Raw genomic sequence first — 19670 nt, 5'->3', positions numbered from 1 at the left:
CTCATAGTTGTGTCTGTCCTTGCACCCACCCCTCCAATTCCGGAGCCGCCAGGCCTCTGCCCATACCCGCAGCTGCTGCCAGACAGCACTAGCCGCTCACACACAACGACCGGATGATTGGCATTGCCGACATCCTCAACGGCCCAGAAGGCCCAGAGGTCCGTGACCGCAGAAACCGGTTGCCAGCCACAGACCCGCTCTACCGTCTGGCGTCGTCGTCGTCGCTGGCGTCATCGTCGTCCACTCCGTCAGTGTTTTCGTCTGCCAGTTCGTCCGCCGCCAGTACAAGTTCGTCCACAAGCTCCACCACGCCAACGTCCAGCACGAGCTCTGCCAGCCTCACTCCCACGACGGCCTCCACACCGTCCTCCCATCTCCTTCATGCTCCCGACCATTTGCCGCCCAGGTCGCGCATCAACTCCCGCTTGCTCGCACAAAGGAAGTTTGTCAAGCTCGCCATCCGCAGAAAGTCGCACTCCAAGAAGCCGTTAGCTGAACTGCCGCACCCGCCCCGCGGCGCCAACTCGAAGCTCCACGTCAAGTCGTTGGAGGCAGGCCTCAAGGTCAAGTTGTCGCTTGCAACCAACCTCTTGAGCCTCTACCACTCGCTCATCCCCTTCACCAACAAGAAGGAGATCTTGTCGATCTACCGCAATACCCTGGCTGAGGCCTACGAAGGGTTGCGCGGAGGCCATGCACACTCAGGTGCAAAAAAGGCCATTGTGTCCAAGAGCGTCAAGCTCATCGACAACAACCTCGTGGACCTCTCGGGGTTCTCCAACAAGATCCTCCAGACGTTCAACCTCGTGAGTTCGGCAGCGCCTGCCCTGGAGACGCCAGGCGCACGCCCCGAGCCGTTCTTGACCACGTTCAACTCGTTGGATACCGCCATCCACACCCTCTTTGGCATCCGGGACTACTCGATCATCCGGGTCACTCGCTCCACCACCGACGACGCCGACGGCCTGGTGGTGCTCAAGCTCGAAACCGCGCATAGCGGTGACGTGCGGTTGATCGACGACGCCAATTTCATGGACGAGATGGTCTACCTGCTCGGCACGCGTGGAAGCGTTCCGCTGAACCTCTTCATCAAGAAGATTGTGGCCAGGCCGCGCTACAAGAGCGACATGAAGATCTACTTGATCCCCCAGAAGGTCAACTGTGTGTTGTACACCGACGAGCGTATGTTCGAGCGCGATTTGCTCAACGGCATTGTTGAGCTCAACGACGACGAAGATGAGGCCTGCTTGACGGCGCCAGCCACTACAGGCATGCCGCGCGACGTGTTTGTGACCTTCCCATACGGCCACATTGTGCGGGAGTACAAGAGCTTGCTTGCGCAGTCCCAGCAATACGAACAGGAACAGGTGAAGGCAGAGCCACAAGCGCCAGAAGTGGCAGTCGTACCACCAGCAATTGCCCGTCCCGAAATGGTGCTGTCAGAACTGGTGAATTTTGCACCCAAACGCACTCTTCCCCAGGCCGCACCTGCAACTGCCGCAAAGAAACCCAAATTCCAGCCCCCAACCCTCCCGGCTTTTTACTACACCTCCAACCCCCAGGTGTACACAAGGGCCCCCTACTTCCCGCTTCAGCACTCGTTGCCACTCCCCACAAACGAGCACTTGTGGCCTGAGGGAACTGTTTCCCGTCTAGCTTCAACTTTTTCCCCGGCAGCTCCTCCCGCTTCACATACGAACTCTCCCAGATTGCTCGCCAGTATAACAGCACCCCCACCCGTGTTAGTGCCGGTGAAGGGCAGTGCCATTCTGCCAGTCCCGTTCGCCCAGCGCTCCGAGGAATCCCTGGATTCCAACAACTTTAAGTTGCCCAAGGGCCCACTGCGGGTTATTCCTCGCCCAAATGGGAACAACAGGCCAGATTAAACCTTTTGACGATGTTACGAACTTGGTGTTATAGAGTTTTTCAGTTTTTTCAATTTTTCAATTTGGACTAGTGATAACTCGAGCTTCGCTCGGGCTTTACTACTATTTTTTTATTGGTGATAGGTAGTATACGATACGTGAGAATATTGTAGAGAGCAAGGCTAATCAGGGCTATATTGAAGATATTCAGTCATTTTTTGTGCTCTAGCCTACAAGTTGTCAATTTGTGCAAGATGCAAAAATCATGAATGGGAACATCAGAATCGGAACTAACAAGAGATTCCGTTTAAATAAGAGACTTGTAGGCAGTGGTAGTTGATAGTAATCATTGAAAATTCAGGATATAATTATAATTAGAGGTAGATATTTTACCAGATAGGGCAGATTTATAGGCTGACTGTCCATCAAAACTACTTTCCATGACTTGAATGCCAAAGTTTCAACTTTCAGAATCAAAACGGAACTTTTGGAAGTTCACAATAATATTAATTAATAGATGCAGAGCACTTCTAAAGTTGAATAGCACAATAGACCAAACCTAATTAAGCACCAACAGGTACGAGTAGCCTCCAACAAGGTGTTAATTTGCTCCGAAATGTCCAATCTAATTTATCGACTTTCCCACATTTAAGCACGTTCACTTTTAATGATTACTAGAGAGGAATCATGCCAATTAATTCAATTTCGAGGGTATCATCAATGACAAGGGGCTCCAATCTGCTTCTCTACTCTTAACTACGAGCCATTACCTGAGCTATATTATTTTTTTTTTCCCTAAACACTCAATGAAACGTTTTCACGGTGGATGTGCTCCTTGAATGGCTCCAAAGCCTTAGCAACATCGTTGTTGACGAACTTCTCAGTTTGTTGAGGAGCTCTGCCAACGAAGGTGGATGGATCCAACAACTTGTCCAAGTCGTTCCAGATTGGTCTGAAGTACTCGGTGTTCTTGACTCTTTCAATCAAATCGTTATCACCACCTTCTTGCTTGACAACAGCACTGGCTTGGTGAGACAACACTCTGATCTCTTCGTGACAATCTTGTCTGGAACCACCCTTCTCGACCATAGCCATGATGATGTTTTCGGTGGCCATGAATGGCAATTCGGAAGCAATTCTTCTTTCAATAACCTTTGGATACACAACCAATCCACTGGTGATGTTCAACAAGGTGCTCAACAAGATGTCGGCAGTCAAGAATGCCGATGGAATGGAGATTCTTCTGATGGCAGAGTCATCCAAGGTTCTCTCGAACCATTGCACGGAAGCAGTTTGGATGGCATCGCTCAACAAACCACCCAAGTGTCTGGACAAAGAACACACTCTTTCACATCTCATTGGGTTTCTCTTGTAGGCCATGGCAGAGGATCCGATTTGAGACTTTTCAAATGGTTCTTCCACTTCCTTCAAGTTGGCCAACAATCTGATGTCAGTAGCGAACTTGTGGGCAGTGGCACCCAAGGAGGCCAATGGGGACAAGACGTCGATATCGATCTTTCTGGAGTAGGTTTGGCCAGTGACAGGGTAGACGTGTTCGAATCCAAGCAATTCAACCACTCTCTTGTCCAAAGCCTCGACCTTGTCGTGGTCACCGTGGAACAAGGACAAGAAGGAACCTTGAGTACCGGTAGTACCCTTGACACCTCTCAAACCAAGGTCGTTTCTGGCTCTAACGAAGTTTCTCAAGTCCCACAACAATTCCTGGATCCACAAGGTGGCTCTCTTACCAACAGTGGTCAATTGGGCTGGCTGGAAGTGGGTCCATCCCAACACTGGCAAGTCCTTGTACTCCAAGGCGAACTTGCTCAATCTGTCGATGACATTGACCAACTTGGGGATGATCACGTCGTACGCGTCTCTCAAGAAGATCAAGTCAGCGTTGTCAGTAACGTAACAAGAAGTTGCACCCAAGTGGATTATAGGAGCAGCTTCAGGACAAGTCTTACCAAAAACGTGGACGTGAGCCATGACATCGTGTCTGACGATGGCTTCCTCCTTGGAGGCAGCCTCGATCTCCTCGTCGGTGATTTCGAGGTGCTTCTTCATCTGTTCAATGGCTTCGTCAGTGATGACATCAAGCCCAACTTCCTTTTCAGCAATGGCCAAGTTCAACCACAATTTTCTCCAGGTAGAAAATCTATTCCTGAGGGAGAAGATCTGGGACATCTCAGCAGAGGCATATCTGGAGGATAATGGGGTGGAGTATTTGTCGTATTCACTCATAATGGACGGTTTATGGTTGGAATTGGAATGGAGATGGTGCGGTTTTTGCTGGTTTTATGGAGATCGCTGTCACGTGGCCGATAATGCTAGAGTCAACTATTTTGGAGCAAACTGGCTGGGGATGGGCAAATGTGGGGCGATGTGGAGGACGGGACCAATGGTTGGCTGGGGTCTAGAATCAGGAGACTTATGCCGAGAAAGACGCCAAGTTGGGGGTGGGCAGTCGCCTTATATAGAATGAAATTTGACTCCGTCAACATATTACAAAATTAGGCGCGAGGCGGCACGTGAGTGGTGGGGTGATGCGATGGAAACAACCAGACAGAGCTGGCACTGTAGATGGTAGGGCAGCTAAGAGCGACGGGAGGTATGATGCAGGTGACCAAACAGCCCTGGATTGAACCTTTGATCCGAAAACCAACGAGAATTTCACCGCATTGAAGGGGTTGTTCCAGCTACGTGTAGCCATAATTAGTTCAATGTAGTATTCCATCGTATGGATCTAGCAGCATAGCAATAGTGACTATCGTGCTTGATCGTCAGATACTAATATTGAAATCCATCTCCTTGATCCAAGCCTCACTGGAACTCAATGTGACCAAACCACAGTCTAGAAAATAACTACCGATTATTTGATATGGAAGGGATGGCCAGATAAGTGGTCATTTGGCTGATTTCTCAAGTAGGCCAATATTTAAACCAGGCTCCGGGGTTCGAACTTCAGGGCTCTTTCCCTCCATTTCGTTAATTCGGCAAGACCAATTTTCAGCTCCAGCTGGTAACGTTCAGCTCCATCTAGCGATCTGTAGCTCCCTCTGGGCGTGCTTATGCCCCGTAAATGCAGAGGACCAGTCCAACATCATGCTGTCCATGTAAATCCAAAAGAGCGACTAACAGTCACGTATTGCCATTCCGTTGCCTTCTGTTTGTATCAGTACCACTCATCGTACTTTTACTTCACTTGTTCTCAGAACTCCCATCCTGCTCCAAAAACAACGTGTACACAGCTCCCTTGAACAAGGTGTGGATCAATCCTATCTTCATCTCCAAGTTCCTCATGTTCTCCGACAATTGGTGGGCAGAGCCACCGTTGGCCTGGGAGTCGGATTGGGCCCGTTTATTGGTCAATTGCTGGATTTCGAGCGAGAGTTCTGTGAGCTGTTTGGCCAAGAGGCGGTACTGCGCGAGCACCTGTGCCTCGAGCGGCGTCAAGAGGCCGTTACTGGTGTAGTCTGTGTCTGAAGGTTCTGGCATGGTGTTTACTGTCGCGTTCATATCGCGGAAACATGCTTGATATAGGCGTGTATGCAGGAACAGAGGGTCAGAGGGAAAGATGTACAGACACAGGCTATGTGTGGGTAATTGGCACCAAATGGGCACGAGAGCAGGCAGGTAGACCGATGGAAGATTAGATTACGCTATGTGGGTTTTTCCGGCCAAAAACAGCCGATATAGGCCAGAAACGACTTACAATATATGTTTTACTGATAAGTCCCCATAAGAATGTAGTTTTACTTGAATTGTGAAAACAAGCTTCAAACAGATGAGCTCGAAGGGGCAGTTTCTCAATATTTACTGGATATGTACATACAATTTAGCAGCTGCTTACAAAATCCAGTTCCAATTAGTAAAAATAAACTGAGACGAAAAGTTCAGAGTGGGAGAACACCTCCAAGGGAGAGGAAGAACACCCCAAGCGGACGAGACAAGCTTGGTGCCAGCCAGCACCAGCCAGCCGAGTACACGTCACCACTCCAAGCTAACTTTATCACTCCGTTTCACTACACGATCCACGCACGTGACGCGTGAATGACAATTTCAGGTACGCAGTTGCTTTCTCCAACCACCAATTGCTTCACCAATTGCTCCAACAAACCACGATGTCCCAGACCCAGACTGTTCCCAACGGACATACTGGCGCCGGTGCAGCTGCCCAGTCCCAACAAAAAGCGGCTCAAACTGCCACCAGCGTCACTAACGAGACGGTCCGTCCCGAACAACGTAAGAAGCGTCTTATCAAAGCCAACCCAGGCACCAACCCTCTCAAGTTCAAGGCGTGGATCAGTGGCCACATCATCACCTTGGTGTTCGGAACACTCTTCATTGCGCTCAAACTCGCCAGGTACAACCGGTACTACGTGGGACTGATTAGTTACCGGTTATCGTTATTGGGATCGATGGTGGCTTTGACAGCGACGTTTTCCCACAAGTTCGGGTTGCGTTTCTTACCACCTTCCACCACTTTGATCGCCCAGCAGAACTTCCAGTACCTCGTGTTGGCCACCATGTGGTTGCTCACCTTCAGATCTATCACCAAGTTCCTTCCATTCTACCTCATTTCGCTCTTGCAGTTGGCCACCTACAAGGAGATCAAGCCTGTGCTCAGCCAGGCGGACTTTTTGGCGTCGTTCATCGCCTACAACGAGTTGTTCCTCATTGTGTACTTGGCGGTGCGGACCTTGCTCTTCAGAAACACTTCTGGGTACCAGTTGTCGTTGTTTTTGATCTTCTACTGGTTGAGAATTCTCTACAACAAGGAGACAGGCAACTTGTTCCGTGCCATCGTGGCCAGATTGGACGGCAAGGTGGAGGGGGTCAAGAACCCCAAGGTCAAGAAGGCCTGGTCCAAGGCAAAGGAGTTTTTGGACCACAAGCAGAACGACAGTTTGTCCTAAACACGAGAAGGCATCTGAAAGGACAGCCAGAGCAGATTTGTGCAATTTAACGGTAGTTAACATGTTCAGACAGTCCAAAGATTTTCGAATTTATCATTTTCCGGACTATTTAACTTCAGCAATTTCAGACTGTATCGGCTTTCCATAGCACCTGGCCCTGACCAAAGAACGAAGCACCTGTTTCTCGAGTCATGCGTTTCACCTATTGTTTTATTAGATATCAATGTCAGTCATTACCGTAGCAATTGGGCCCAGTAGCGATACGCCTTCACATCGCCAAATAGGTAAAAGTATTGTTCAACAATATGTACTTTATTTAATGCCAGTGCAGCAATTTCGGGTGGTGTGTAGACAAACCGCCTACGCAACAGGGCAAACAGGTTTCATCACCACTACCGGAGCTGTTCCATTTTCTTGTGGGGACATAGTCTGTTAGATCCTAGAGATCCCCCATGGCTCCTTGTAAAGAATTAATACAAGTATTGTTACCATTTATGCCTGCAATATTTGCACTAGCTGGTTTGGGGCTCACTAAACTGCGGTGAAAACGGTAAGCCGCTTTATGGCCCCAATCTCAGGCAAAATATGAGGCAATAAGGTGAAATTTTAACCAATAAGCAGATTTTAACTATTCTAGGACCAATAATAAAAATGCTAGGACCAGTATTGTGAACGTATAGAGTTACGATTGATACTACAATAATTGCGATAAATCGACGTAGCCAGGTAATAGTAGAATAACGATGCTACGCATCTAGAGCTTTCTTTACCATGGAATATCTGAAGTAGACACATCCATACAGCTCCAGCACCTACGATCACTCTGGAAAACAAGACATTATCCAGCCTGAAGTCACCAATAACAGATTTTATCCCATTAATGGCACCCGCAAGAATCAATATCCTGCGTATTCACTCCATAAATTATTTGAAGAATGCCTCTATACTCCTATGTGCGTCCTGCATATTACCTCTCTCACCCACCACCCATAAATCGCCTCCAAATCCTCTATCCACCACTATCAGTAGAGTCGACTCCTGGTACTGCCATCCATCACCATGTCCAACCCCCACATCTACCAATTGGGCCACGAGCCCATCAAGGACCATGTCTTCTCTCCGGACAGAGCATTGATGGCCATCACCAAAGCTAACACCGTGGAGATCTACCAGACTTCCAGCAACTTGGCCCAGAAGCCCAAGTTGTTCACCACCTTGAAGGGCCACGACAAGACTGTCACCTCGGTGGATATCTCGCCTGATGGAGCCAAAATCTTGACTTGTTCTCAGGACAGAAATGCCTTGGTTTGGGAATATGACCATGCCTCCAGCGAGTACAAGCCCACCTTGGTGTTGTTGAGAATCAACCGTGCTGCCACCGTGTGCAAGTGGTCGCCAGATGGCACCAAGTTTGCCGTGGGTTCTTCCGACAGAATTATCGCTGTGTGCTACTACGAAGCCGAAAACGACTGGTGGGTCTCCAAGCACTTGAAGAAACCATTGAAGTCAACTATCACCAGTTTGAGCTGGCACCCCAACAATGTGTTATTGGCTGCAGGCTCCACTGATGGCCATGCCCGTGTGTTCAGTGCCTACATCAAGGGCTTGGACGCCAAGCCAGAGCCCACGGTGTGGGGCTCCAAGTTGCCCTTCCAAACGTTGTGTGGAGACTTCATCAACGAAACAGGGGCATGGATTCACGACGTTGCTTTCAGCCCTGACGGAAACTCGTTAGGGTTCGTTTCCCACGACGCTTCGCTCGGAATCGTGTACCCAGAAGGCGAAGGGTTGCCTCCAAAAGCCATTCTCAACGTCAGAACCAGCTACTTATCGCTCAAGAGCTTGGTTTTCTTAACCAACTCCAAGATCGTTGTTGGTGGCCACAACTGCAACTTGATTGTGTTCGAAGGCGACGAGCACAACTGGCAAGAGTCCTACAAGATCGAGTCGCAAAAGGACTTGATCAAGGACGTTCCTGAAAACCAGGACGACGACGAAGAGATCTCGTCACACCAGGCCTTGAACATGTTCAAACAGATGGACTTGAAGGGTAGAGTCAACAAGCCAAGCACCGGTGCTAACAAGGCCTTGAGCACGATTCACCAGAACACCATCTCCAGCATCAAGTTGTTTTCCAACTCCCAGGTCAGCACCTCAGGAATCGACGGAAAGGTTGTTATTTTCAATGTTTAGAGAATTTAAAAGTTCATATGCCGATGTAGAGCCAAAGAATAGGAGACGATAGCAGTAAAGCCAAATAAAAGACAAGTACAGATGCAACAGAGAGTGGTTGTTATAGGCATAATAACACCTCCATGAACACCACTAAAATGTAGCAATTGAAGCAGTGAAAACGTTACAAGAGCTACAATACAGGGACGGGCACCATCGTCTCACTTTGTCCACACGAAAGTCACTAAATGATTGTCAGAAAATTGAGCTTGGTAAAGGTTATCTTCAGGAATTTTTGGTTCAGAAGCAGAACTGAAAAGTAGGTTTTTCATCATTTAATCACTAGTGGCTTTCGAGAAAGACAGAGTATCGAGACGGTCTCCCATAAATCTCCTAAGTCTCCGAGAAGAGACACTCCCCGAGATTCTATTGAAAATCTTCAGGAGATCACATCGAGCCATCATGTCTCATCTAACTGTTAGTACGGATCAACCAGAAGGAATGCTATTGGTCAGATGGTGATGCATGTTTTATCCATGGCTCAGGGTTCACCGGGACAGAATGTTTGTGTAACAATTCATCATTTAGTAGCATTTAAAGGCACATACTTTAAACACTGGTGGTGTTGTTTCCATCAGGTCTGCTGCCAAACAGTGAGCAAACGCGACCTCCTTTCATTCGTGGTGCATTGGCACCACTAAAAAAAGGATTCCTGCGATTCCAACCAAAGTGGAGCTTTCCTTCTAGTTCAAATAGACACACTCAAAAGTCGAGTGCAATTGGTGGGAAGCGTTGGCTTATATAGAAAATTTTGCGATGATGTCCGGGTAATTAGGGTCTGGCGCGGCTTTTGGGCTAGAACGCTGGGAGGTATATTGGTGGAGAATTATTAGAAAGAGTAAAGGAACGGGAGTACCGGTTCAATGTAGATATACCACGAGGCAAAGACTTGATCAACAGATATTATGGTAGTTAGTGATTTTTTTTTGGTGTTTAGCGACTTTTCCACAGTGAAATAGGTAGTCTCAGAAGATGAGACTAGTGGAAATGGAAGTAGTACTCAATTGGGAAGCAGGATTTAGATAACTGGAACCCGCTACATAACGTCGATTTGCTTCTTTGCTCAAATAAGGAAATTTGGTGTCTTTAATCTTGAAGAAATCTGGACTCTGGACTATTCTAATTTAGATCGCATTTATACTTACGTGAAAGTTTTAAACTGGAGTAAATCGATACCTAAAAATTCCAAGGAGAGATTCTATGTAACATTAGAGTAGTGGTTGAAGCTGAGTGACTCCAGAGCTCGCCTTAATAATTTACAAACTGAAATACCCACAGATCATACCAAGTTAGCAGCAAAACCTTTTTGAAACTACTCTTAGAATTTGAGGTTAGTAGAATTCAAGGTCGGAGAAATATGGAATACAAACTTTCTAGACAGGTGGGATACTTGGGCTTTTTTAACTTACAGGATGATTTTGTGGCTATAGTATAGAGGTTCGTCAAGCGTTTTTTTGCACACTCTGTCTCCCAGAATTCCCTAGGTACCCAAAACTACCCGGTAAGTATTTAGAAAATTGTGCCCGGATAGTAGCTACTAATTGAAAGCTTAGAAATTATGGATGGTAGTTTTTCGAGCAAACATTGTTTGCGTTTACGTGGGAGCATAAATATGAAAACTGCTAAGCTGGCAAAGTTTCAGTATACACCAACAAAATGGAATGACTATCATTGTCCAACTCCAGCACACATTAGTGACAAAGAGATTTGTTAATCGTTAACCTCACCTACATAAAGGCAGACCGCTTGGAGCGATCCAAGGGGCAGGCAAGCTTGCCAAAATCCGTCGTTCTAATGAAAATTCGGCTCGCTGTTCGTCCAATGCAAATTATTAAAATTGGGTAAGAACCAAGCAACTAGCTACAAATCCTGAGAAATTATGCAGTACTTGTTCTAGTTCTGATAACCAATGGAAATTGGTGGTGAGGTAACTTCTAGTGTACCGAGGAAGCACCACCACGAGAATTTAGCAAATGGCTCCAGGTGCCCCATTCCATTGGTGGCACAATATCTCTTCATTTCTATCCATTTCTACTGCAATACCCATCAATTTCTGGCAATTCCTCAGTTATTCTTCTCGATCTGTCAAAATACTCGGACCGCTCTCTGTTATCCACTAATCTTTCTCATCTGGTCCCACCAGCAACGGATATTCCACCATCGCCACCTCCACCTCCGTCGTCACCACCCTGCCAGTCAGGACTCCAAAAATAACCAACATTATACCAATACACTTCCTGTGTCACTTCCCACCGGAGCAGTATGAATGTTCATCCCCATCCGCACTCTCCGACATCACCCAGCCGCAGCCGTTGCGCACAATCTTTGAATAATATTGCGGCAATTGACGCTACTCTCTTCTTCTCCTCCACGTCCTCCATGCCATCAGACACCACGCCACTCCTCCCCAGCGGAGTCGGCGATCCCGACTCCCCGCTAGCGGCTCCCAAACGCAAGTCGTTCTCCTCGGGGAACTTGAAGCGTATGGGCAATGGTGCTCTTGGAACCACTGACTACCGACATCCACCAGCTTCCCAATCGCCATCACGCCAGTGGCACGATGGACCAGCCCAGTCTGAGACACCTCACCTAGCACGGAGCTACTCTGTGTCAGTAAACGAGCTCCACAGAGCTACTCCCCAGCCCAAACCACCGTTGCTCCATCAGTTGCTCGGAAGCCACTACCCAGTCACCAACGCCAACCCTGCCTTCGACAGCACCTTCCTCATTGCCAACTCCAGCACGTTCACATTGCCGGGCACAAGATCAGGTGTGGAGAACGCCAGCATCTACTCGTTGGACGACGACCCCCAGCGCAGGCTCAGCGTGTTGAACGCCATGAGACCATCCCGCTTGATTGGCCACTACAAGCACCTCTGCCACTGGTACGACTTCTACGTGTCAGAGGACTCCAAGAATAGAAGCAAGCCGGTCAGGAACTACTACAAGGAGCAGAACCGCCTAATCGAGCGCTTCCAGGAAATCGACAACTTCTTGGACGCTGGCCGTATCCACTACAACATGTTGAGCAACTATGGCGACCTGCGGTCGAAATTAGCCACCCACACAGAGGAGGACGAAGAATTGGAGTCCTCACCCAAAGCCTACGGTGCTGCAGACCTCGCCAATGGTCCCAGCGTGGACTCCACCAACTCCAAGTACTCTCGTTTCCACGATGTCCCAGGCAACGTGGACCATGAGGGGGCCCAATTCTTGGGTTACAATGCCGAAGAAAGCAGTCATGCGGTTTATGTGGCCATCATCGTCAATTTTTTTGTCAATTTCGTGCTCTTGGTGGGCAAAATCGTCGTCAGCTTGTTGACCAGGTCGATGTCGGTGGTGGCCTCCTTGGTGGACTCGGTATTGGACTTCTTGTCCACCTTCATCATTTACATCGCCAACAAGCTTTCCACCGACAAGGACTGGAAAGTGCAACACTCGTATCCGGTAGGACGCTCGAGGTTAGAGCCGTTGGGAGTGTTGGTGTTTCTGGTAATCATCATCATTTCCTTCTTCCAGGTGGGCCAGGAATCGTTCAAGGCCCTATTCTTGACTAAACCTGAAGACAGAACTGCCGTCAAAATTGGCCCAGCTGCCATAGCCATTATGTTGTTGACCATATTGAGCAAGTTTGCTTGCTTTGTATGGTGTGCCAAAAGCAGCTCAAGCTCTGTGCAAGCACTAGCGCTTGATGCTTTGACCGATATTGTCTTCAACACGGTGTCGTTGCTCATGCCCACCGTTGGGTATTTACTCGATATCTGGTGGTTGGATCCTTTGGGGGCATTTCTATTGCTGATTTATGTGATAGTGATTTGGTGCAAAACTGCCTACGAACACATAGACAATTTAACAGGGGCGGTGGCCAGCCAGGAAGACTACAAGATTATTCTCTACTTGGCTTATCGCTTTGCTGAGTCGATCAAACAAATCACATCTCTCAAGGTGTACCATGTTGGGGATAATGTCAACGTTGAGATCGATGTGGTTTTTGCCGTGGACGAGTTCAACTTGACGTTGAAAGACTGTCACGACATTGCCGAGGCCCTTCAGTATTCGGTCGAGAGTTTACCGATGGTGGAAAGGGCATTTGTGCACATCGACTATATGGAAGGGAATTACAAGGGACATTTGAAGTAGAAGGGAAAGTTGGAATAATTGTAGATAAACATTGAAACTGTAATGAATAGATAATTTATGAAGAAGAGTTGGGATAAATGTTAATAGTGAATAGATAATGTATGAAATAATAAGGCCCAATCTGGATAAATGTACTAAGGTAAAACTTTAATTAATAGATTATACAGAAAGTCACTTGGGATAAATGGACCTGCTGTGAATTGAATAGATAAAATGTTTTTCTGAACGTGGGGAATAGACTAGAAATCCTGAGATAATGAACCCGGGAAAAACCTTAATTGGATCATAGGTGTAGTGTTCAAGCAATATGATGAACCCAAGATATAACTGCATGGTGGTGGATGGTTGATAGAAAAAGGATTAATACAGGAAATTGTCTTGCGTAAGATCAAAGGTCCGAGAACACAAGTACTCATTTATTGGTCCCATTCAGTATCAATAATATTCTTTGGTTTATCTAGAACTAAATCTGTGAATTTTCCTTCATAAGCCATAGCAGTGCACTCTGGACATACTTGAAAACAGGATATTTCCACAATAGCCCTACCCAGAGAAGATAGTATGCTTCTTCGTAATTTGTCAAGAACTAATATCTGGAAGTCGTGCAATTTTAGATCCATAGCGTATACCAGTGACATGTTAGCACACGTTAAGTAATAAAAATCAGAATTGCATCCTTTGTATACCAGCTTGAACCTTTCACATCACACAATGCTATAGTATTGTTTTTCCACCACTACCTACAATAAAACTTGATGAATACGTAAATTATTAAATAAGTCATTATTCCTCATCATTGGTTGCATAATTGGGTATGGTTCAAGTCAGACTATGGACCTGCATTCCGTCGACACGATGCCCACTCAAATCAATGCCATGGCCATGGCACCTCCAACCAAGTAGTACGGCGGCGATAGCACGGCACCTCCATTGGTATGGGTAGTACGGTTTCCTCCACGAGCACCTCCATGCCCATGATGTCCAGCTGCAATGAGGCCTCCAGCAGCAGCACCTCCAGCAGCACCGACACCGACATTAGAGCCACCTCCACGGCTACCGGAACCACGGCTACCTGAGCCACGGCTACCTGAGCCACGGCTGCCTGAGCTACTGCTACGGCCACCCGAGCTGTGGCCACCTAGACGCTTGGCCAACTGGGTCAATGTGCCCAAATCCATGGCTTCTTCAGAGCCATCGCCAGAGTGGATACTGGCAGCTTCAGCAACCCACAAAACGCATAGAAAAGTTAGAATATTGTATCTCATAATAGATAGATAGAAGATGATGATGATGATGATGAGGCTGCAATGGTGCCAGCAGGCGGTCTATATATACTGGTGTCTGCATCATCACGTCTGATCGATGAACATTGTTGACGGGGCGCTGCCCGGTCCGCTGCATGGGGTTTGTGCAGGATGCAGGTGTCATAACCGGCCTGCGGCTGCTAAAGGGAGGTGATGGTTGGCTGCCGAGTACAGCTGCTGAGTAGGGGTCAGGACCGAGTGCTGGGGGAGGCCCCACCAGGATCAGGGCCAGGGAAACACTCTGGCTGTTTGGTGGCACTTGGTGGCTCTCACAATGATGTCTGGCTGCACATGTGGTGGCCGGTGAATTTCCGTTGAAGTCTCCATGTGCACGCTGCACAAAGAAGCGTCCCCACCGAGAGAACGCAATGCCCCAACCGCAAGCTGTCATACGGAATACGCGTGGTTGGCACGGCCATAGCACCAGTGCTAAGCCTGGGCATCTCGTATTTGTGCACCAGTCACGCTCGGCTGCCGCACCAAGCCTTTTTCGTCACGATCCCGAGTTTTGTGCCACGGAAATAGCACCGTTCTGGAGGTTCCCCAGACACAAAAAGCTAAGGCCGATAAATTGTGATAATATCCAGACACTTGAGAACTCGGCCCGTGCAACACCAGCCACTCGAAGTTTTGAGCTTATCAACCAATCCCATGACCACCATCACGAGCCAGTACGCTCGAGGTCCTCCAAGCCCCGCGTAAGTCCTCTCTCGTACTTTGTAATCACATCACCCTCGTTGCCTTGCCCCACACTCTTGAATTTGTGGATAAGCACCTTGATGTCGCCCACTGGACCGTCCAACGAGTCACTGATTTCCATGTGGTCAATTTTGGCTAACAACCCCGTCTGTTTCGTCTCCACCACGAACCTCAAGAGCTTGATCAAGCATATTCCGCTGAAATAGAAACAAAAATGCACTTGGTCCGATAGATACGCAAAATACGAATCGCTCTCAATCACGTTCACAAACCTGACAACATTGTACGCGTGTTGAATCATCTTGACCAAGGAATCCTTGTCACTGAAGCCAAAGATAAAGTCAATGTGGTTCTCGTCGTATAAGCTGGCCCTTTCATCGAGCTGGGAAATCGTATGGCCAGTAGTCACCAAGAGCGACTTTTGGTAGTTGTAACTATAATAGATCACCAAGTTGCAAAAGTCATAGTTTAACTCGACGAACTGCAATGGAGCTTGGTCGAACAAATACTCCCATTGGTCGTACCAGGCCCGAAGTTCTTCCCTGACGCCCTCAAAATTGCTCTCACAATCCTCCAACGAAATATAACATCCTTCACTGCCACTGTTGTTAAGATTCAACTGGATGAAGTTGTAAGTGATCAATAATATTCCAATCTCGCTGATCATCCGTCCGTCAAAGTTTGTCGACGACGAAAGTCCCAAGGTGGAGGTGCAGTAATTAAGCCTTATCTCGTCAATCACGCACATCCTACCCGAGAAAACGCAATTGCTTAGGTGGACCAAGCATAGATGGTTATAGATTCGAAGAATCGTCAACGTTTGATACTCGTTAGAGTCTGAGTTATCGAGAAGGATCGATTGAGACTGGAAATGCGGAGTACCAGGAAGAAATGAGGCACCGCCGAGAAAGTTGGGTGTGTCGAATGGCAACCCGGTGGGTACCAAGTTCTTGTCGCCAACGTTCATTTTTTGAAATAACTTTCCAAAAGTCGATTTTGATAAGAATGTTGTGAGGCCCACGCTCGAAAGAAACCATGGATCGAGGTTGATATTATCCAAGTTGTTTTCATGGCCGTCGTCTGATAAAACTCCATGTTCTTGATTGTCTTGCTCTAGTGATCTATTACCCACGCCATTCATGATTGAGGTCAAAGAAAAGGAGTAGATCGATAGGATCACCAACGACTGGAGAAACTCAATGTCACCATCGTTCTCGCCTTTTAACGAGGTGTATTTGAGTAAGGACTGGTTTACTTCTTTCACCAATTGTTTGCCCAATTGCCGATAAGTATTTCTTTTTCTTGAAACAGTATTGACATCATCTGGGTCAAGGCCATTAAGAGAGAACCTCAATGAAAGGCAACAGCAGGTAGTCAACAACAACGGAGACTTGAATCTTATTCTTTCCACGAGTTCCCTGGTGTCCACATTCTTTGGGAACAGGACCCAGCGCCCATAGTTTCTTCTGAAGTTGCTGGTTAACTCAATGGTCTCTTGCTCGGTGAGAATGCTCAAGGTGATGAGATCCTCGTGTTTTCGGTATGTCTGGATGGTGGACAAGTCAAGCAAATTGAGAATGGGAGTAGGAATTTCATGGCTGGAGACCTGGTTCGTGACAATGGAGAATGGGGAGGCCTTGAGGGAATTGGTGGGGGACTGGAAGGTGGGATGATCCTCGAAATTTGCTTGGTCGGAGTTGTGATCGTGATGAGGAATGCTCTCCTGGCCACTTTTCCTCAACGCAGACGCTGCTTCGAGCAATAGCCTGGTATCGTCGTTGATGGCATCGATTGGAGGACCGTCTCCGTGCTTGAGGATCCGAAGAACCTCATTGATGCCGGAATAGATCAAGTCCAACTTCTTCAGTGTGGGGTCTCCACCGTTGGGCTCGGGTATTGTGGGGATAGTATCGGGTGTTGTCTCAAACGAGCATGGTTTGTTGAGAAAAGTGCATCGCAAACATGATAATGGGTTTTCTGGAGACCTAAAACACCTTGTCTTTTGTTTTCGACACAAATCACAAGCTTTGAGGGTCCTGGAAGCTTGGGCCAACTTTCGGTTCTCGCTGATGGAGGTCCGTCCCACATCGGAAAGCTTGCGATTGTGAGGTTTCTTCTTCTTTGTAGGCGGCTCCGAGTGGTTCGTCATGTTCGGACCGCTGGGATGGTCTTTTCCAGTAGCCTCCATTGGTGGTGAATTCTCTAAGCCAGGAATTCGTGTGATAACAGAAAGTGCACGTGATGAGAGTTTTCTGGGGAGATTCGACACAAAACCAAGAGATAAGATGGCGCCTCAAGGTGGGCCAGAACAGGAATAGGCGTTGGAAGTTGGCCAGTATGGAGTTTTTCAGGTAATGATTTTGGGAGTTGCCAATATTCAAGTTTTTAAAAACGGAATTAGTCTTCTAAAATAAACCAGTTTGGACATTTTTTTAGAAACTGGAATAGGAAAGTGGCCAATAGGGAATTTGTTAGAAATAAGAATTGCAAATTGCAAGTATGTTCAAGTTTTCAGTAGTTGGAATTTATTTTGGAAATTTTCAATATGGACATGTTTTTAAAAACAGGAATAGTGGTTTACAAATGAATTCAAATTCCACCAGTCGTGGCCCACGGTAGCTATTGTGGAAATAAGTCAATTTCAATTCAAATTTGCAGACACAGAAATAGTGCATGTTAGAAATTGCTCAATTCACGGTCAAGTTTACCTGACCAGTTCTAGCCCACATTGGCCATTGCACTTATTTGTTGTGCCCAGTGTCACCAATCCTGGTTCATTTGTCTGTGGCCACTAGCTGCAGAATAGCTGGAAACCAGCCAACTCGCAGCCACCAAGGACAATGTAGATGCTGAGTATTTTTATGAGTTTTGTCCTCATATTGAGGCTTGCAATATCAATTTGAAGTTCAACTGCTCGAGATGGCAGTGTGGATATTTTGGCCGCAGTTGCACCTACATTACCTTGTAAGTCACATTTTCGTGGACCAACTCCATTTGCACCATTTTGACCCCTCGGTTCACCACCAAGTGGTCGAAGTCGAGCTTGGCACGGTACTTCACGATGCCCTTCTTGCGGTGATGCTTATCCATGACCACCAACTGGCCGGAAAACATCACGTCGTAGTCGTTGTGCTGGAATCGGCTGAGCACCTTGTGGATATCATTCCCCACAAGATCAGGTGGATCGAGGCGATCCAACTTGAGTCCAGCATCAATGAGGGCATCATTTAACATGCTAGCAACGTTGAAAGGTCTAACCTTCCATGAGGGCTCAATAGTCGTATTTTTCCACCCGCTATCGGAGTGTTTTCTCAGCAAAGCGATCTGGACGCCAGAAAAGCTGGGATTGGTAGCCTCAACCCACATGCTGAACTCTGAAGGCTGGTCCACCACCATAGGGAGCCCAAAGATCTTGCGGATGGGCATGTTGGCAGTCAACTGCTCAAGAACCGCGTAGGTGATGTTCTCGTGTTGGAGAATGTGGTGGTAGTTTTCTAGGTCACCATGGCTGGAACGGTTCAATTGACCCATTTCCTCTTCAATGTACACCCTGAAGCCCTCGTCCAAGTACTGGAGCCCTTCTGGGAACCTGAACGTCTTGTGGCCTAGCAAGTTGCTGTTCATCCACAACGGTAAGAAAATGGTCCTGGCAGAGTCGTTGGTGCGGTGGAACTGCCACATCTCGATTCCCACGTAGAGTGCCATGGCTGCTGTAGACGATGCTGCGATCAACACCACCACCGTTTTGAACGGGAGTCTCTTAGTCTGGAATGGCTGCTCGTGGGAGATGTGGTGGATGTGGCGAAGAGGCGAAGATGTGAAGTGTAGCGTAGGAGATTTCGGCACTGCGGGACGGAGCCGCAAAGGAGCACGTATGGCTAATCTGAACATGGATGGTGGTGGTGCAGTGGCGGTGGTGGTAGTGATGGCTCAGTATGGGGCGACTCGCGGGGTCGCAGTAGTGCAGGGAGGAAAGAGTCTGGGGACGGTGAGGGAGGGTGAAAGGTGGTGCTGGGAGCGGGAGAAGTGTGGGGGTAAGGATGGAGTAATGGCACTGGTGGAGAGGTGTCACGCTTCTCTGAGAGGTGGTGGCGCCTGGAGATCTGTCGCCAAAGGGAGACTATGAACTGGGGTAAGTGAGTGATTACGTAATCACAGTGTGTCACGAACTGTCAAATCTCCCTGGTGCGCTTCTTTGCAGCCTGAGAATTCTTCTTAGCATGGATTTGGCTGGACCACCGCAACCGTCATTAATTCATGGCCTGGAGGGAGCCTGCTTATTTATTACACGTTTCACAGGCGGTTCTCTCGGTACTGAAAATTCGGCGGGACGTGGTTCAAGCGGTGAACATCAGTTATGAATGCTCCATACAGAATATCACATAGTAATATTGTTCTCTATTGCAGCATAAAACAAGCCTCAAGCAGGATCTCCAGGAATTCTGAGGATTCTAGTAGGTTAAGGTCCCTCTGAGAAGATTATTATTTCTCTTGATATTTCTCTGAAGTCT

General features: G+C 47.7%; 10 protein-coding genes across 10 annotated transcripts; 5 read left to right on the top strand and 5 right to left on the bottom strand.

Moving 5' to 3' along the window:
- Positions 1-113: 113 nt before the first annotated feature.
- Positions 114-1373, top strand: CANTADRAFT_34795 (uncharacterized protein; the record flags this gene model as incomplete). Its single annotated transcript, XM_020208606.1, has 2 exons — positions 114-178; positions 284-1373. Coding segments are annotated over 2 exons (1155 nt in total), but the record flags the coding sequence as incomplete, so codon positions are not given.
- A 1287-nt stretch (positions 1374-2660) lies between these two features.
- Positions 2661-4109, bottom strand: ADE13 (adenylosuccinase; the record flags this gene model as incomplete). The annotated part of the gene is made up of 1 exon (XM_020209385.1): positions 2661-4109. One exon carries the CDS (start codon positions 4107-4109, stop codon positions 2661-2663), a length of 1449 nt encoding a protein of 482 aa, XP_020066390.1.
- A 957-nt stretch (positions 4110-5066) lies between these two features.
- On the bottom strand, positions 5067-5363 carry DAD3 (Dad3p; the record flags this gene model as incomplete). Its single annotated transcript, XM_020209475.1, has 1 exon — positions 5067-5363. The coding sequence occupies one exon, from the start codon at positions 5361-5363 to the stop codon at positions 5067-5069; it is 297 nt and encodes a 98-aa protein (XP_020066389.1).
- A 626-nt stretch (positions 5364-5989) lies between these two features.
- CANTADRAFT_89144 (uncharacterized protein) lies at positions 5990-6784 on the top strand (the record flags this gene model as incomplete). Its single annotated transcript, XM_020211534.1, has 1 exon — positions 5990-6784. The coding sequence occupies one exon, from the start codon at positions 5990-5992 to the stop codon at positions 6782-6784; it is 795 nt and encodes a 264-aa protein (XP_020066388.1).
- A 988-nt stretch (positions 6785-7772) lies between these two features.
- ARC40 (Arc40p) lies at positions 7773-9162 on the top strand. The gene has a single exon (XM_020207432.1). It carries the CDS (start codon positions 7844-7846, stop codon positions 8975-8977), a length of 1134 nt encoding a protein of 377 aa, XP_020066387.1. The 5' UTR covers positions 7773-7843; the 3' UTR covers positions 8978-9162.
- A 2494-nt stretch (positions 9163-11656) lies between these two features.
- Positions 11657-13156, top strand: CANTADRAFT_42285 (uncharacterized protein; the record flags this gene model as incomplete). Its single annotated transcript, XM_020208904.2, has 1 exon — positions 11657-13156. A coding segment is annotated over one exon (1500 nt), but the record flags the coding sequence as incomplete, so codon positions are not given.
- A 194-nt stretch (positions 13157-13350) lies between these two features.
- CANTADRAFT_25461 (uncharacterized protein) lies at positions 13351-13830 on the bottom strand. Its single transcript, XM_020207431.1, has one exon. It carries the CDS (start codon positions 13792-13794, stop codon positions 13573-13575), a length of 222 nt encoding a protein of 73 aa, XP_020066385.1. The 5' UTR covers positions 13795-13830; the 3' UTR covers positions 13351-13572.
- A 115-nt stretch (positions 13831-13945) lies between these two features.
- Positions 13946-14600, top strand: CANTADRAFT_203370 (uncharacterized protein). The gene is made up of 2 exons (XM_020206549.1): positions 13946-13979; positions 14089-14600. Exon 2 carries the CDS (start codon positions 14147-14149, stop codon positions 14432-14434), a length of 288 nt encoding a protein of 95 aa, XP_020066384.1. The 5' UTR covers positions 13946-13979; positions 14089-14146; the 3' UTR covers positions 14435-14600.
- Positions 14601-14624: 24 nt separating this feature from the next.
- ZCF19 (Zcf19p) lies at positions 14625-17308 on the bottom strand (the record flags this gene model as incomplete). Its single annotated transcript, XM_020208547.1, has 3 exons — positions 14625-16024; positions 16103-16911; positions 16960-17308. The coding sequence occupies 3 exons, from the start codon at positions 17306-17308 to the stop codon at positions 15122-15124; spliced, it is 2061 nt and encodes a 686-aa protein (XP_020066383.1). The 3' UTR covers positions 14625-15121.
- An 803-nt stretch (positions 17309-18111) lies between these two features.
- CANTADRAFT_5217 (uncharacterized protein) lies at positions 18112-19050 on the bottom strand (the record flags this gene model as incomplete). Its single annotated transcript, XM_020210044.1, has 1 exon — positions 18112-19050. One exon carries the CDS (start codon positions 19048-19050, stop codon positions 18112-18114), a length of 939 nt encoding a protein of 312 aa, XP_020066382.1.
- Between the last annotated feature and the right edge of the window lie 620 nt (positions 19051-19670).

Source organism: Suhomyces tanzawaensis (genome assembly GCF_001661415.1).
Source record: "Suhomyces tanzawaensis NRRL Y-17324 unplaced genomic scaffold CANTAscaffold_2, whole genome shotgun sequence".
In the NCBI taxonomy this organism is placed as follows: domain Eukaryota; kingdom Fungi; phylum Ascomycota; class Pichiomycetes; order Serinales; family Debaryomycetaceae; genus Suhomyces; species Suhomyces tanzawaensis.
This window is presented reverse-complemented; position numbering and strand designations above follow the sequence as displayed.

Bases quoted from the DNA above. Each gene is read 5' to 3' on its own strand.
- CANTADRAFT_25461 (XM_020207431.1), bottom strand. From the start codon at position 13,794: ATGTCACTGGTATACGCTATGGATCTAAAATTGCACGACTTCCAGATA.
- CANTADRAFT_203370 (XM_020206549.1), top strand. From the start codon at position 14,147: ATGAGGCCTCCAGCAGCAGCACCTCCAGCAGCACCGACACCGACATTA.
- ARC40 (XM_020207432.1), top strand. From the start codon at position 7,844: ATGTCCAACCCCCACATCTACCAATTGGGCCACGAGCCCATCAAGGAC.